The 16,490-nt window shown below is 40.5% G+C and overlaps 1 protein-coding gene across 1 annotated transcript in view; it reads left to right on the forward strand.

Annotated features, from left to right (window-relative positions):
* Nucleotides 1-16,490, forward strand: part of TMPRSS15 (transmembrane serine protease 15) — a 1,663,368-nt gene that overhangs the window by 306,183 nt on the left and 1,340,695 nt on the right. The window contains 2 exon segments of the mRNA XM_069636234.1: nt 14,753-14,862; nt 15,761-15,957. Of these exon segments, the coding sequence (XP_069492335.1) occupies nt 14,753-14,862; nt 15,761-15,957 (307 nt within the window).

A 16,490-nucleotide genomic window follows, 5' to 3' on the forward strand; every position in this document is an offset into this window, starting at 1 on the left:
CCTTGACACAACCTAGCTTCTAGATAGCATTCATTGATGTTTTATACAAATTACCAAAAATAAATACCAAACTGAGTTACAGATCACGTTACATTGAGTATGATTTTGCAGACAGCCCGACTGGTTGACTAAAATCTAGAAATGTCTGGATTTTTTGCCAGTCAATACTTTCAACATCAACATTGTGCTGCTGACGTAAATACCGATGGGAGCAGATCCATCCTCTATAATTAGACCCCAACCTTTTTACCTCTACATTATATTCTGTCATTGATATATCAATGCATGCCAGATTTCTAATGGTTGCCCTCAAGTCTCTCTTCTTCTGTCTAGTTTCCTTGTTGAAGGCATGTGAAAGTTTAAGCAGTAACCTTGTAGATCCAGCTCCGAAAAGTAATCAACAAAATTTAGAGGGGTACTCAATCTAAATAACTCCTCTTCTGTCAATGTCTCTGTAACCGTTACTTATTTGGTACCTGTACTTGCCTTGCTATGCTTTAATTTAACAACTGTGTTTCTCGAATAATTCACTTCTACCGCCATATCGTAGACTTTCTCATTCCCTCCTTGAATTATACGGATGGAACCAACCAGCATTTGGGGTCACGGAAGCCCCTGTTTTGTACCTGAAAGTCTGTACATCTGACAAACAGGGGCTTAGAGAGAAACAGACAGTCAAGTGTTGATTCTGAGCAGCCCATGTCCATGTACATGCTGGGGCCATATGTCCATGTATATTGCCATTGGCCATTTTTAGATCCCAGCTAGTGTCAAACATTTCTATCCATTAACATTTGGTTCTTTGTATTTCCGAGAACCATCAAGCCTTAGATTCTTAATGCACTGTGAATTTAAATCACCAGATAGTATGATATCTGCTGGACCATATTGAGTTTTAATTCTTAGTAGAAGTTCCGACAGAGACTCAAAAAAATAGTTAGAGTGGACCCGGCAGGGTTCCAATATACAGTTATGAAAGCAGTCGTCCGTAGTGATTGTGGGCTTCTAAGTGTTTTCTAAGCAGCCAACAAACCAGTTGCACTAGTTGGAATTTATTCTAAGTTTAGACTTATTGCTGATCGAATGCTATTCAAAGACCGCTAGCCAGACAGCCCTTAAGCCTTTTGCGGCCAATTGCTGAATTGCCAAAACCCATCTAGATTTAATTGATAGGTCAACAATATCTCCTGGAGCAGTATAGGATCAGGTTTGTCAAATATATACTCTCTCATTTCTTTTGTAGTAAATAAAGCAGAACCCTGTGTGTTCCAGTGGAACATTTTAAAATCACAGTGCACCAAAGAGCATTTTCCAAAGCCCTTAATTTCTTGACTACTTGGCTAATTATTTTGGTAAACTTGGGCCACACTTTTTTTTTAGCCACAGTAGCAAAAAATCACTTCTCCTTATATCAGAAGTGATGTTGTTGTTGGTGCAGTTTGTTTTTTTGCAATGTAATCATATGAGAAAAGTAAGCGCTCCCGATTGCTGTGGTGACATCTCCCTCTGAGGGGCTCCCGATTTCTCAGCATTGTGCTTTTAATTTGCAAGTAGAACATTTTTCCCCATCTACTACTGTGCCCTATCGCTTACAAACCTCTCTCCTATACATAGTACACCGTGTAGAAAACAAGGCATTTCCATAAACTTAAAATTGTAAGCAATTCTGAAGGACTTTCAAGTACCATATTGCACATACCATGCAAAGACTGCACAGAATGAAGTGAAATGCACACATGCACTGGGTTGAAATATGAAAGTAGAATGCTGTGAAGAAAGAAGCACAATTAATGTGTGCAGTATCATCACTGCTGTAAACACACAAAGTAATTGATTTTGTTTTTTTGCACCACAGTGAAGACTACTCTCCTGAGAATCAACAGCATCTACACTGCAGACGACATATCCGAAGAAACCTGGTTATTTTGCAAAAAAAGTAAGTACAGTACTACCTTTATATTGTAAGTACTCCTCAGAGAGGCTGTGTGGGTTATTTGTTTATTTTGGGCACCAAAGCAAACATTGATTTCGAAACAATTCTACCTAGAAATATCCATTTATTTAACAAAGAATAACAGGGAGAATGGCTCACAAATCCCTGTGTGTTTGGAACTCAAATAACGTACGTAAACCTTAGAAGGTTAGAGTTAGAAAAGAAGTTGCTGTTGCAAGTTTATGGCATTTCGTTTATTAATAATGGTTCTCGTCACAAGTAGCCCACTTTGTACTTCATCTGAAGCACATTGTAGTAGTATACAAACAATAAAGTAGCCTTACCAAATCATTGCAAGAGTCCAATGCACATCGGCACACCATGACAAAGAGCTTCCCCATCAGACTCATGCACACATGCACACAGCACACAGACATTGGACAACAGACCAAAGTATACCTTTTTTTTCAACAGACACCAAAGAATGCCTACCAAAAAGCAGCTCCGTAGAAAGGAACGCAAAAGTAGAGCAAATAAAAATAAAAGTGCCCAATGTAAGCATCCACCTGTTGTAGAGTTTGTGGGAACAAACCAGCTAATGCAGTTGGTTACCAAAACAAAGGAAGTCTCAACTACCGACACTTTACCTCCTCCATCAAAATGTGTCACAAAACACCAAAATATTGTCAAAATAACGACGACCAGTACAGCTAAAAATGCTCCTAATAATCCTGATAGTGTAGCAAGAATGCATAGTAAAAAAAGTATTTAATCAAAAATGTTTTGTCACAGAGTCCTTCAGAATCTACTAAGAAGAGGACCGAAATCATCCTCACCCCTTAAAACCTACCATAGAAAGTTAATCCTACAAGCTCTCGTGGACAGTGCAATCCTTCTCAAAAGGAAGTTGTTTATTTTAGTGTTAAATAGGATGAAATCACTAACAAAACTAAGTACTAAACTACAAAAGAAACTCAGTAATAAACGGAATGTGAACAAAATAATTTCTTACATGTTTGTGGTGGTGAACGGAGTCACACAACAACCACAAAACCATATTTTAATGAAGAAGCATACACACAAAATCAAACAAACACAATTTCCATCCATAGCAGTGGACGAGGGATGAGAAAATCAATACTACCATCATGGAACAAGAAACACTGCTTACAAATGTATTCCCTGAAAACTCAGAATTAACCCTCAATTCAACAGAACCATACCGTCCAGAATACAAATGGCCATGCACATCAATGTGTACCATTCCAAAAAAAAGTGTTCAAATCTTTACATCAGTTCCTCAATCAATATGTAAAAGGTAAAGACAAAAGTAAAATGAAAGTGCTGCAAAATATGGATATTTGTCCAGTGCTGAAATACACAGGACAAAAAGGACTTTCATTAGCCTGCATTTCTGGGCCTATTTGGAAAAGCACCTTCCATGATATCAAAAGGATATCAATATATATTCCAATGTAAGAAATCTAGTGTATAAAATATACTATGCAAAAAGTCCAGGTTCAGAATTAGGCAACTTAAATACCACACTTCTTCATGGTACACCCAAATACTTACAAGAAGAAATTGACCGTATTCGGAGAAAGTATTTTGGAAGTGAGAGCCACTTAACAAAATGCAACATTTTTAGAACATAGTAGCAACAGTTCTGCACATTGCAACCTTCTATAACACACATACAGAAAAGAAACAGTAAAATTTCTAAGGTCATTGGCTGAAGTACCAAACCATGTGTGTGTGTGTTGCCGCAGAATGTTTTGCAAAAGGAACACAAAAAATGTGGACATAGCATACAAAATAGAAGACAATGAAGATTCTAAAGGGTTTGAATTAGCTCTCTACCTTTTAGCAGAAAACAAATATGAACTAACTGACCGCCTAATATGTTGCAGTTACTGTACTACAAAATTAGAGAACAACCACACTCCTTCACGTGCTATTACAAATAATTTGGAATTGTTTCCATTACCAAAAATCCTGCAACGGCTCAATTTGTATGAGAGCATAATAATTCAAACAGTTCACCCATTTCAAGCAATTATACGCCTTCATCCAAAAACAGCAAAATTACCTTCCTCTGCATTGGTGAAAGGCATTCATGGCAAAGTAGTTTATTTGCCATTAGATCTAACGGAAAATGTACACCCTCTAGGAGTGGAACGTTCAATAGAGCATTTTTTAATAGTCTTGGTAAATGGAGTACCAACAAAGGACAAAACATGTTTGCAACAATTAGTGGACTTACACAAAGTTAGACAAGCATTGCAATATCTAAAAGACAATAATGAGTACTACAAGGAAATAAATATTGATGGAAGCTTAAGGGAAACAACTGAAATAATTCAAGGGCCATCAGAAACTGGACAATTGGAACTTCTGGATCCTGCTACAGTATCCACTCTTTTGGACCATTACATAATTGATCCATTGCATTCCAATGAAAGCATAGATGATGCACTAGAAACATACCAAATGCGACAAACCAAAGGGTCACCAATGTGTATATGGGAAAAAAGTATAGAAGCATGTGCTTTTCCACTGCTATTTCCTACTGGCAAAGGTGGAAGGTACGATGATAGACCCACTCAGATTGGGGCGTCAGAATACCATTCATTATGAATGTATTCGCAAGATCCCAGATTTAGACAAAATGTGGAATACATATTCCACCTACTAAATGAAAGTGAATTAGCAACACTATGTTATGGAGTTGCACACATTCTTAAATCTGGTACCCACTTTCAAAAAATGTCAGCTATGCAGTTAATACAAAAAGTAGAGGAAAAAGATGAGGTTTTACAACCAAGTATAAGAAATTTGTTTGCAAGCATGCGTGGTACAAAGGAATACATGTTCTGATGGCATGGAGATGTGCGTTGTATGATCAGAAACTTTGGACCACTAACTTGGTTTGTTTTGCTAAGTTGTGCCGAATATGCATGGGAAGATTTACATGAGTTTATATGCATAGCAAACAGCAACAACATAGATATATTAACACCGGGAGAACTTTGCTCTCTAGATCCAGTTAATGTGTCAAGATATTTCCATCATCGTTTCATTGCCATGCTACACTTTATTTGCAATAAAACTGTTCCTCCCTTTGGAGAAGTGTAACACTTCTTTTGGAGAAAAGAATATCAAGCAAGAGGAGCACCACATATTCACATGCTGTTATGGACCAAAAGTGCACCGGAATTTGGTCACAACAGTGACAGCACTGTTTTGCAGTTTATCCAAAAATATCACTTCTGAAATCCCCTCTCAACAGACACATAGTAAGCTGCATGGGCAGATTTTACAATTTCAAAGACACAAATGTGGCAAATATTGTCGCCGCAAATAACAAAACAATGGTAAATACTACACCAAATGCTGCTTTGGTTTCTCTAGACCAGTTACAGAAACAGGTGAAGTAAACAACTTCATGTCTTCAGTTCGACATAGTGTTAAAGGTAAATCACCTAAGAACACGTATTACATAAAAAGAAGGGAAGAATCAAAATATATCAATGATTAAAATGCAATAATTGCCCACTTATGGAATACAAACATAGATGTGCAGTACATTGCAGACAATTCAACTGCTGTTGCATGATATGTTACAGCCTACTTAACAAAAGCAGAAAAAACAGAGCTTCAAGACCTCTGGGATGACCTAGCATCAGACAAAGGGGGTCATTACGACCCAGGCGGTAAGTACGCCAACTTTACCACCAGGGTGTAAACTACGTTACCACCATGGTGTAAACTATGTTTACACCATGGTGGATGGCGGATTTACCGCCCCATTCCAAGGTGAGTGGGGCGGTAAATCGCCATTTCCCAATTTTCCCCTTCCCGATTCCCGTTTTTGCCCCATAGGGCATAATGGGAATGGGGAAGGCGCTAATTACGCCACCGTAAATTACGGTGGCGTAATTAGCACCAAGGCGGTTTAGCGCCATGGATTTTAACGGCTGCTAAAAGCAGCCGTTAAAATCGGAATCAGGCGTTAAGGGTTAACGACGGCGTTAACCCTTAACGCCTGAGTTGTAATGAGGCCCAAAACATTATCACAGAAATTGTACAGCCTAGGCATAAAAATGCTCTTCATAGAGAATGTGGTGCCTATGAAGCAGCAGATCGTTTAACCGGTACTGCTTTGTATGGAAAATCAGACAACATAGTATGGCTCAGTCTTGGTCCTGCAAAATCTAGAAAAAGAGTGCTAAAATCATATGAGGACATAGACACAATTGCCAGAAATGATCCCAAGAGCCAAGACATTCTAAAAAAACAATTAACTGGACACATACTATCTGAACAGGAGTTGCACTCTGGAAAGCATGTGTCTATACCATATAGCTCAAAACTTTGCATACAAAAATAATGTAAAACCTGATGAAACCAAACGTAGATATAGAGTGACCGATTGTGAAGGGAGCTTAGTGAAACTTACCAAACGAAGCTTAATTAATCATGTAAAATTGTCATTATAAACTCCTCAACAGAAAGATCTATTCAACATGTCTCTGTTACAACTTTTCCATGGAGGAAAGAGGAAGACATACTAGATAACTATGACTGCTATGAAGATGCTTTCAAAGCAAATGAAAGCGCTATCACCGATGTGAACTTTACGCAGTACAAAACAATGTTACATAATAAGCAGCAACAGGAAGAAGAACTTCAGCCCCAACTAGATAAGGACTCTTCCGACAGTAGTCAACCTTCTGTAACAGGAAGTCAAGAACCACTAGGACAACCACTAATAGCAAATGAGGCTGAAGTAGCTATGGCAGAAGCAGAAAACACCATGTATCAGTATCAAGAAGATACAGAAGACTTAACTGTACAACAAGCAAAACTTAACAACGATCACCGCACCATTTTTGAAGACGTAACAAAACAAATTGTACATGGTGTACAACATGAAAATAAAGAATGTATGTGCCAAAATTACAAACCTATACTGCTGTACGTCAGTGGTGAAGCTGGATCAGGGAAAATATTCTTAATCAAAATCATCAGCAAGTTCCTTCAACAATTGACAAACAACAAACTGTCAGCTGCTGTAACGGCCCCCACAGGTTTAGCTGCCTACAACATAGGCGGTGTCACTTTACACCGATTACTACTGCTTCCAGTAGAGCATCAAAATACATTAGACTACTACAAACTTTCTGCAGAAGCTGCAATGGAATTACGCAGAGTATTGAAACAAATGAAAATGCTACTAATAGATGAAGTGGGCATGGTCTCCAACCTAATGTTGGCTTTGATTCATCTCAGATTGCAAGAAGAACTTAAAAGTAACAACGAAGAACTCTTTGAAGGGAAACTCATTATCATTTTCGGAGATCTTCTACAATTGACACCAGTGAAAGGTGAACCGATTTTTAAAACCTTAGGCCACAAACTCTGCTGGAAAACTGTTGGTAGCATAGGTAATGTTAACCTTTGGCAAGATTTCCAATATAGAGAATTAACTGAGAACATGCGGCAATCTGCAGGTCTCACTTATGCCAACATCTTTAAAAGTATTAGAGTTGGTGTATTATCGCTGGAAGCACAAGTTGTATTGAAAAACCGGCACATACATGCACTTTATGGTGACAATGCATGTGCAACTGATGTTATGGAACAAATAGTGCACAAAAATGTCAATTGCATGGCCTTAATGCCAACTCTTGCAAGCTGTTTCAAATTCAATGAAAGAATGTTAATAAAGAAATGCAACCAATACTGGAAATTAGCGCCACAGACAAACTAGACGTACATAGTATGATAGTACCTGGTTTATAGTGAAAAGACCGAAAAAAATATCGAAAAAAAAGGTTGAACCAAAAAATCATTTTTTTTTTCAATACGTTTTTTTTTTTTAATGGGGGTTTTTTACTTACCTGACCCCAAAAATACATATAAATAAATAAATAAAAAATTTGATTTGTTTTTTTTTTAGCTTTTTTTTCTATATTTTTGTCATTCGATATTTTTTTTTCTGCCTTTTGACTGACCACCATAGTACCCATGTGTGAGCAAACCACAACAAGACTAAATAGTTTAGAACATTCAATCTCCAACACAACTGTGTTGGAAAAAATATTGAAATTATCTTTAAATTGTAGAGTAATGCTTAAACATAACCTTGACGTAGAGCAAGGGCTAGTTAATGGAGCACTGGTCACAGTTGTTGGCTTTCAATCATACCCACGTGATAGCAACATTCAGTTTTTCAATATTTGCTTTGATAAAGTGTCAGAAGTGAAAAGGATAGGGCGCTCAATTGCTTGATTCCTTCTCTTCAAAGACATGTATGTACGTAGAGAGCAATTTTCTCTAACTCTTGCATTTGCAGTTACCATTTATAAATCCAAATGGTCTTACCCTAGACAAAGCATTGATAGATATAGGAAACACTGTCTTTAAGGAAGGCATGAGCTATGTAGCATTATCACGCTTACGTACACTTGACGGTCTATTGCAAATGAACTTTGATGCAAGTAAAGTCAAAGCTGATATTCCTTGCATTCTAGAATACAATAGATTGTGTTCACTGTACACCCCTCATCTGAAACAATACCCTGCTCCAGATAAAGTAAAACATGGTAAAAGAAAACTAAATGAAACAGAAATGCAACAGAATCCAACAGCAAATTCCGGAAAGAAAAGAAAAGAAGCTAAAGTTTCATCAATTACCGCAAACATAGAAGAACCTATTAGGGAATGTAAACCAGGGACGTCGGCAAAGAAGCAACAGAAATTCCGAAAAATGCACTCAGATACAGAACTTGCTGGACCATTCAAATTTTCAAATGAAAGTGGGGTAAGTTGCTATGCAAATGTAGTAATGAATATTCTATTTCAATTGCCACAATATTTACCTGCACAGTACAGTCCAATTCTGTTTGCAAATGTTGGTGCTGCATAGAAATGCAACAAGCAATCCTGACAACACATACAGTGTTCATGGAGTAAGGCAACAATTGGACGACTGTGCTGGAGTGGTGAGATTCACTATGAACTCACAAGAAGATCCACAAGAATGTCTAATGTACATACTATTAGTATTGGAAAACAAAAGCATACCTGTAAATTAAATCTTCCAGATTTCGTACATGTGGAAAAATACATGCACTCTCTGTAACAAAGTGATACAGGAAGAAATCCCAAATGAGCGATTTGTGTATGTTTCCATACCAAATTGTGAGCACTTTCCATTTCAGCAACTTGTACAAAATGCAAACCATGGCAGATGATGTACTATGTGCAATTCAGACAATCGCTCCACCTTATTGATACAATCACATAGTGCCTACATAATACTTATGCTTCTACGTTATAAATCAGATGGCACCAAAAAACAACTGCAAACTGACTGGATTCACACACGGTCAAGTGTCACTTGGAATGAAAACCTTTACAACAGTAGGTATAATCTACCATGCAGGAGTTACAACCAATGCAAGTCACTACACGGCATACATTAAAAAAAATTGTGGATGGTTCAAATGTTATGATAGCACCATTACTCTAAAGCAGAGATTGCCAGCTAATCTTACAAATGCATATTTAATGTTCTTAAAGCCAAAATTAACGAAATCATGTGTATTTCAGGATTTTAAAAAGAAAATATGTGAGAGACTACAAACAGTTAGAATACACCAACAGGTATCTAACTACCCAAGAGGATGTAAGAATGACACAAATAAATTAATATCACAGATCGTTGGGAAACAAATGCACAGGTAGAATACACCTACAAGTATCTAACTGCTGTTAAAAATCGGCAGGAAGGCAACAAACATAACATTAATGCGAAAGATGAAGGAAACAGGATATAACAACAACACAAATGAATGAATATCACAAAGCTGTAGGAACAAATGCACAGTTAGAATACGCCTACAGGTATCTAACCATTGGTAAAAATTGGCAGGAAGGCAACAAAAATAACATTAATCAGAAAGATGATGGAAAAACTCAAAGAAAACAAGGAAGTAGTTAGTACCATAGTAAATGAAGGTTTTCTCCCCAGACCCAAGGATTAGAAAAGCAAACACAGAAACTGAGAGCAATGCGCAGTACACTGGTTTGTAAACTAAATATGAGGGTAAAAAAAGATAAAATGTCTATTAAGCAATGTAGTAAATTTTCAAAAAATGCAAAGACTAATATACCTGTTTCTTTTATCACAAAATGGAAAAAGGGATACTTCCGCCAAGTACGATAAACATTTAAAAATTGTATGTGGATTCTGAACAAAATAAGGAGTAAGTATATTGGCAGTCATTTTCTACACATGCAAATCTACATGTCTAATCTATGGTACTAATATGCTGCAGTGCCTGTAGGCTGGCCCTTGCATCTTCGGTGTGTAACCTACCATCTACGCCTTACGACCAAGGTACAAGGACTATAGTTCCTAGCCACAACCATCGCTGCATACCAAAACCATGGTCTTTGTAAATTATCTACTTATAAATATACTTTTCAGATCATCATCTGCAGCCATGCAGGCAAGACACTAGGGCATCCACACAACTAGCGCATTACACCACACCCATATTCACTTGTAACTCCACTGCTTATGACTTCAGTCTTGGGTGCATGGCCTTTGGGCATGCAGTCAAGAGTCTGGGTCCTGGCTAGAAACACCACAGCATATCAGAACCATTGTGCCATTTTACTATGTACAAACTTGCTTTTGGGAGCATGGCCTTTGGCCATGCTCCCAAGCATACGAATAGCTCTGATATGGTGCAGTAGTTTGTAGCCACAGGCTACAGAGGTGAGTTTGATGCCATAGCATTATGAATGTATGGGTATACAGTATTTAAAATGCATAGTAACTTACAACTGCAGTGCTTATTACTTTGTTCAAATACTCTGCATCCTGTCCACTACTATCACACCATATGACATCTATTGTGGCATATAAGTACACTACCAACAAATTTACTTTTATGGGCATGGCCTTCGGCCATGCACCCATGATTGCAGCCCCTTCCCCACAGCCGCCAGAGTTATGCACTATCACACCATATCGTACCCATTGTGCCTTGTAAGTACACTACATATAACTGTGCTGTTGGGTGCATGGCCTACGGCCATGCACTCATGACTGCAGACTCTCCCCACAGCCACCTGACTGATGTTCAATACTAGGGGTGTCTCTGTAGCTCTGAAATGCTGCACTGTTTGTGCAGAGGGCATACAATGTTAGGTGTATGGCCATACATTTCAATATATGGTTGTGAAGTGTCTTATAACTCCAGTGCTTACAAGTTTCCTGTTGGGTGCATGCTTGGGTGTATGGCATACAGCCTGCAACCATGCACCCAAAAGTACACATCTTGGGCCTCATTACGAATCAGGCGTTAAGGGGTTAACGGCGCCGTAAACTGTGCCGACCCTTAACGCCTGATTATAAGGTCCCTTAGCGCCATGGTGATATTAACGCCTGCTTTTTGCAGGCGTTAAAATCCATGGCGCTAAGGGACCATGGTGCTAATTACGCCACCGTAATTTACGGTGGCGTAATTAGCGCCTTCCCCACTCCCATTATGCCCTATGGGGCAAAAATGGGAATGGGGAAGGGTACAATGGGAAATGGGGATTTACCGCCCCACTCACCTTGGAATGGGGCGGTAAATCCGCCATCCACCATGGTGTAAACATAGTTTACACCATGGTGGTAAGGGTACGACCCAGGCGGTAACTTACCGACTGGGTCGTAATGAGGCCCCTTGTCCGCAACCACTGCACTACATGAAACCCATGTGGGCTTGTAAGTGAAGAGGTTCTAGCTTTGTTGTTGGGGGCATGGCCTTCAGCCTTGCACCCAAGAGTACACACACTCCCCACAACCAGGCAATCGATATGCATTATTAAGGGGGTATCCATGGGTGTGACATGCTGAAGTGTTGGTGGCCAGGGCCTAGAGTTTTGGAAGTAAGGCCTTCGGCCAACAGCCATGCATCCAAGACTCTAAGCCCTGGCCACAACCACTGTAGCATGTGACACCTATGGTGGCGTACTAATGAATATAATAATAGCCATCGGGATAAGTAGTGCAATCACGGCATGTTGTCAATTTCAATGTTGGCTACCACTACGCGTGTGCTTTCAACAGTTAGAAGTTTTCTGTCCACTGCATGGACTGAAGTGCTATCGTTATTACACCCCTCATTTTCTGTGCGTACAAGCTCTCCATGGAAAGTACATCATGAAGACCGACACCCAGAACTAATGCATTTATCACCCATGTCTTACTGTCTGAAACTTTCCCAACGGTCTGTGACACAGCAAAAGAGTTTTATAAATAGAGCATATGTACGCTGGTTGTTGCTCTGCTTTCGGCGGATCCAAGATGTCGGCCGCATCCAAACAATCTAACGCAGAACACGTCTCGCAGCAGCCAATGGGCAGAGACGTCGCGTGCCGCAGTCATGACGCCAGCCCCTTAGCCAATCGGTATCTTGTCCGTGGACCGAACATGGAAGTGTGACCGCGAAGCGGACATAGATATCACTCATTTTTTCAGACCTACTTTTTGATAATTTTAAAGAAAAGTTCTGCACGGAAGGTCACCAAATTTACAAAAGCACGCTTTCTGGACCAAGCCCCTGTACCTGCCGCATATATCTTGAAAATCCGTCCAGCGGTTTGATCTGTAGCCGTGCACAAAGTTTTTCCCCCATTCAGTCTATGGGGAAAAAGATGTTTTGGGACCTACCCTATAACTTTTGCCCCCCTGGACCAAACATCTCCAACACTCAGAGTGGCCCAAATACTTTTTTTGCAAAGTTTGGTGATGATTCGTCCAGGGGGAGTGAAGTTATAAGCCGCCCAAAAACTGTTCTTCCTATGGAAAAAGCAACTTAACCATAACTACACGGCCACTAATGTGGCTGTGTAATAAGTATATTCTTAATATACACCGGCCTGGTTCTTAGTCCATTGTGGCACCAAGTATTTGTTGGGGTTGTGTGCGAGATGGGTTGGAGGATTCCCTAAAAGAATCTGAAATAAATCATAGTGATTTGTTATGCGCCACATCCATTGGGAGAGAGGCACTCCCTGAGTTCAGTGTGACCGCGTAATAAACCACGACAAAACTGGGGGATCGTCCAGGACTGGTAGAGAGTTTTCACTCATGACAGTGCAGAAGCAGCAGACTATTCATTGAAGGTGTTATTGCATTTAGTGGATAGAAAGTTGTGTTACATTTTGAAGGCACCATTCGAACATGTCCCCTGGGTTTCAGGGCGGTGTGTGTATGTAAAACGAATCATTGAGTTGTAATTGTGAATATAAACTAAGCAGGAACAGGGTTGAGATTTTGCCCTTGCATAGAGCGCATATTAGGTGCAGAACACATTTCATAATGAGCACCGTAGAAATCAATATGGCCAGGAAGCAACTTCTATCCAAAAAGGGTGAATATGTAGAACAGGAGCATGACATGTGGCAATCTAGAATGATGCAGGAGGATACATATTTAAATGTTGATATGTGACAGGATAATAGCCTGTTGCATCGGTCCTTGACAGACATTGATATGACACAGACCACCAGAGATGAGCAAATTAAAATGGCTCAGCTCACAGCATATATGTACTTCCATATGATGATCATGGAAGATACCAGGTTAGTGTAGCCTCTGTGCAGAACCAATCTGAACTGTTGGATCAAGCACAGAGAGAATAGAAACAATTAGAGTAATTTAGACTGGGGGCCTCATTACAACTCAGGCGGTAAGGGTTTTACGGCGGCGTAAACAGCGCCGACCCTTACCGCCTGAGTACGAGGTCCCTTAGCGCCATGGCGGATTTAACACCTGCTTTAAGCAGGTGTTAAAATCCATGGCGCTAAGGGACCATGGAGTTAATTACGCCACCGTAATTTACGGTGGCGTAATTAACGCCTTCCCCACTCCCATTATGCCCTATGGGGCAAAATGGGAATGGGGAAGGGAAAATGGGAAAATGGGGATTTAACCCCCGCCAAGGTTGGAATGGGGCGGTAAGTCCGCCTACCACCATGGCGTAAACGTAGTTTACGCCATGGTGGTAAAGTCACGGCCCAGGCGGTAACTTACCGCCTGGGTCGTAATGAGGCCCTGGGTGAGTATGGATACTGACCCAAATCCACCAATTCCTGAACCTCAACAATGTCATCCAGATGACTCTGAAAGCAATGAGGGATCATCCCCCCAAACAGGTCAACTGTCTCCAGGAAAAGGGGGTAAGTGAAGAATCAAGGGCAAAATCCCAATCCCACAGATATCTGGATGCAACAGTTTCTTTACAGATTCCCAGACTCCAACACAGAAAATTGTCCAAGATCACAGTGTCAGAGTTCAAAATTAAAAAAAATAACCAGCAAGCTGGCACAAAATGCACATTTTCTGTGTCCCCTTGAATAGAGGGAGGGGAGATTGTATGCCTCTGTCAAAGTACATGATCAAAGTGCATTATCAGCGCTGGTGGAGACTGGATCCCTAGCCACCTTCCTGTCTAAAAAAGCCTTTGACCAAATGAATTCAGGAAGGGGGGAGAGTCACCAAATTCCCCTCAGATCCCTTCATGGCCAACTCCAGAACGAAGGGACTGCGTATCTGGAGATCAAAATTGGGTGACATAGGGTGAAAAACACAGTGATAGTCGTCACGCCAGAGGGTGCAGCTTGTCTACTGGGGAATTACCTCCTCTGGTGGTTTAAATGGCACATGCCACATGATTGAACAAAGGTCTGACCAAATCGAATTTCACTTTTGGAACAATCAAGTCCCCTACATCGCTATTATCTCTGTAGGAGAACAAGCTGGTGATGGGAACCCTTCTCCATTTAAAGGTGATGAAAAACCAGGTCAAAGCTTGACCAACATCCAGAAAAAGGGTGAACAGCTGATTTTTCCCATTCAGGTAAATGAGCGGGGGCCTGTTCTCGCCAGACTATGCCTGAATAATGGAAGAAGCTTCATTAGTTTAGCATTATTCAGGAAACTCCCAAAAGCGCAGACCATTCCCACATTTAAGTTGATTGATAAGTGGGAAAAGGGCCTGAAAACTCAAAATTCCAAACATCCCTCACCTAGCAGGTGTATGCTAAAAATGTCCATTGACGGCAGAAGCATAGAACATCATTTTTGTGTTGTGGGAGATGTCCCCTCCACCTTTTACTTAGGCAGTGACATTCTCAATCGATTTGCAGTTAATTGCACCTAATTCATTACAAAAACAGGTCCCGACTGGGGGGTAACCCCATGGGCTCTGACAACACTGGGAAAAAATTGCAGTCAGCTCAATTGCTGCTGTATGCAGTTGAAGTTTAAACGGAGGAAGAGGTCACCATCCCAGGACAGATACAACAATTCATAATTCCCCTAACAAATTGAGCTAAGGCAGAACCCCAAAAACTAGTACGCTTATTGAAATTTGAATTTTCACTTCCAACAGCAAGGTTTATATTTACATCCGACGCCACTAGTTGACCTAGAACAGTACACCATTCTAATATTGGTGGATAACAGCGACCCTAGAAGTGTCACTTTGGGCGCAGACACCTTTATTGGAATGGCGGTTGATGCCCAACATTATTCTAATGACTTAGGGAATGAGATCATGGGACCAATGCCAAATGACTGTTACCATTTTGATGACGATATCCCTCCGGAAAAGATGTTCACCTGGAAAGGGGAATTTCTTGGTGTACTCTTCCTACCCTTATGGTGGGGAAGAGGTAACCTGTGACATCAGGAAGGATGAGGTGGTATTTCAAGTCAGCAGTGACTACCTCCCTTCCTTGAAACCTCATGTCTAGGCCAACACCATAACAAGAGATCTCTCCACTGAACTGGTGGATGCTGTTGACATCACCAAACCCGAGGTCTTTAAGCAGATGATTGAGGAACTAATCAACCTCGCAGATGCCTGTGAGACCGAGGAGCAAAAGCAGAAGCTGAAACAGGTGTTTTGGGATTTTCAGGAGATATTTGCTATGGACTTGTACGACTGTGGGTACACAGAGATACATTCAACCTCCATACCAACGGACCCTTAGATGGCTCCCATATTTGTGAAGCAATACCGGATGCTTCTATGGAGCCACAGAGATTATAAAAAAACGTAGACTCCTGTGGGATAATTTGTCCAGTCCACAGTATCTTTAAAAACCCGGTACTGGGGATACTCAAACCCAATGGCCAATGTAGACTTTGCGCAGACCTTAGGGAGTTAAATAAAAAAGGTCCACATGTCAAGATGGCCTGTTCCCAACATTGATCAGGGACTGGCGCAGATCCAAGTGTCAAAGGTGTATAACATCATTGACCTGACCAGCGGTTACTGGACAGTACCCGTGAGTAAGGAAGACCAGTACAAGCTTGCATTTACATTCGGGGGAAGCAATACACATGGACCTGAACCTGCTTTGGATACATAAACTCTGGCAACAAATGTAACATCTTCCTGCATAAGGCCATGCCTGACTTGGGTCTAAGGGGAAACCTAGCCTATGTAGACTTTGTTTTATTCAAGAGCTCAACTGTGGA

This window comes from Ambystoma mexicanum, chromosome 7p, assembly GCF_040938575.1.
Source record: "Ambystoma mexicanum isolate Mex_15411 chromosome 7p, UKY_AmexF1_1, whole genome shotgun sequence".
Taxonomy (NCBI): Eukaryota; Metazoa; Chordata; class Amphibia; order Caudata; family Ambystomatidae; genus Ambystoma; species Ambystoma mexicanum.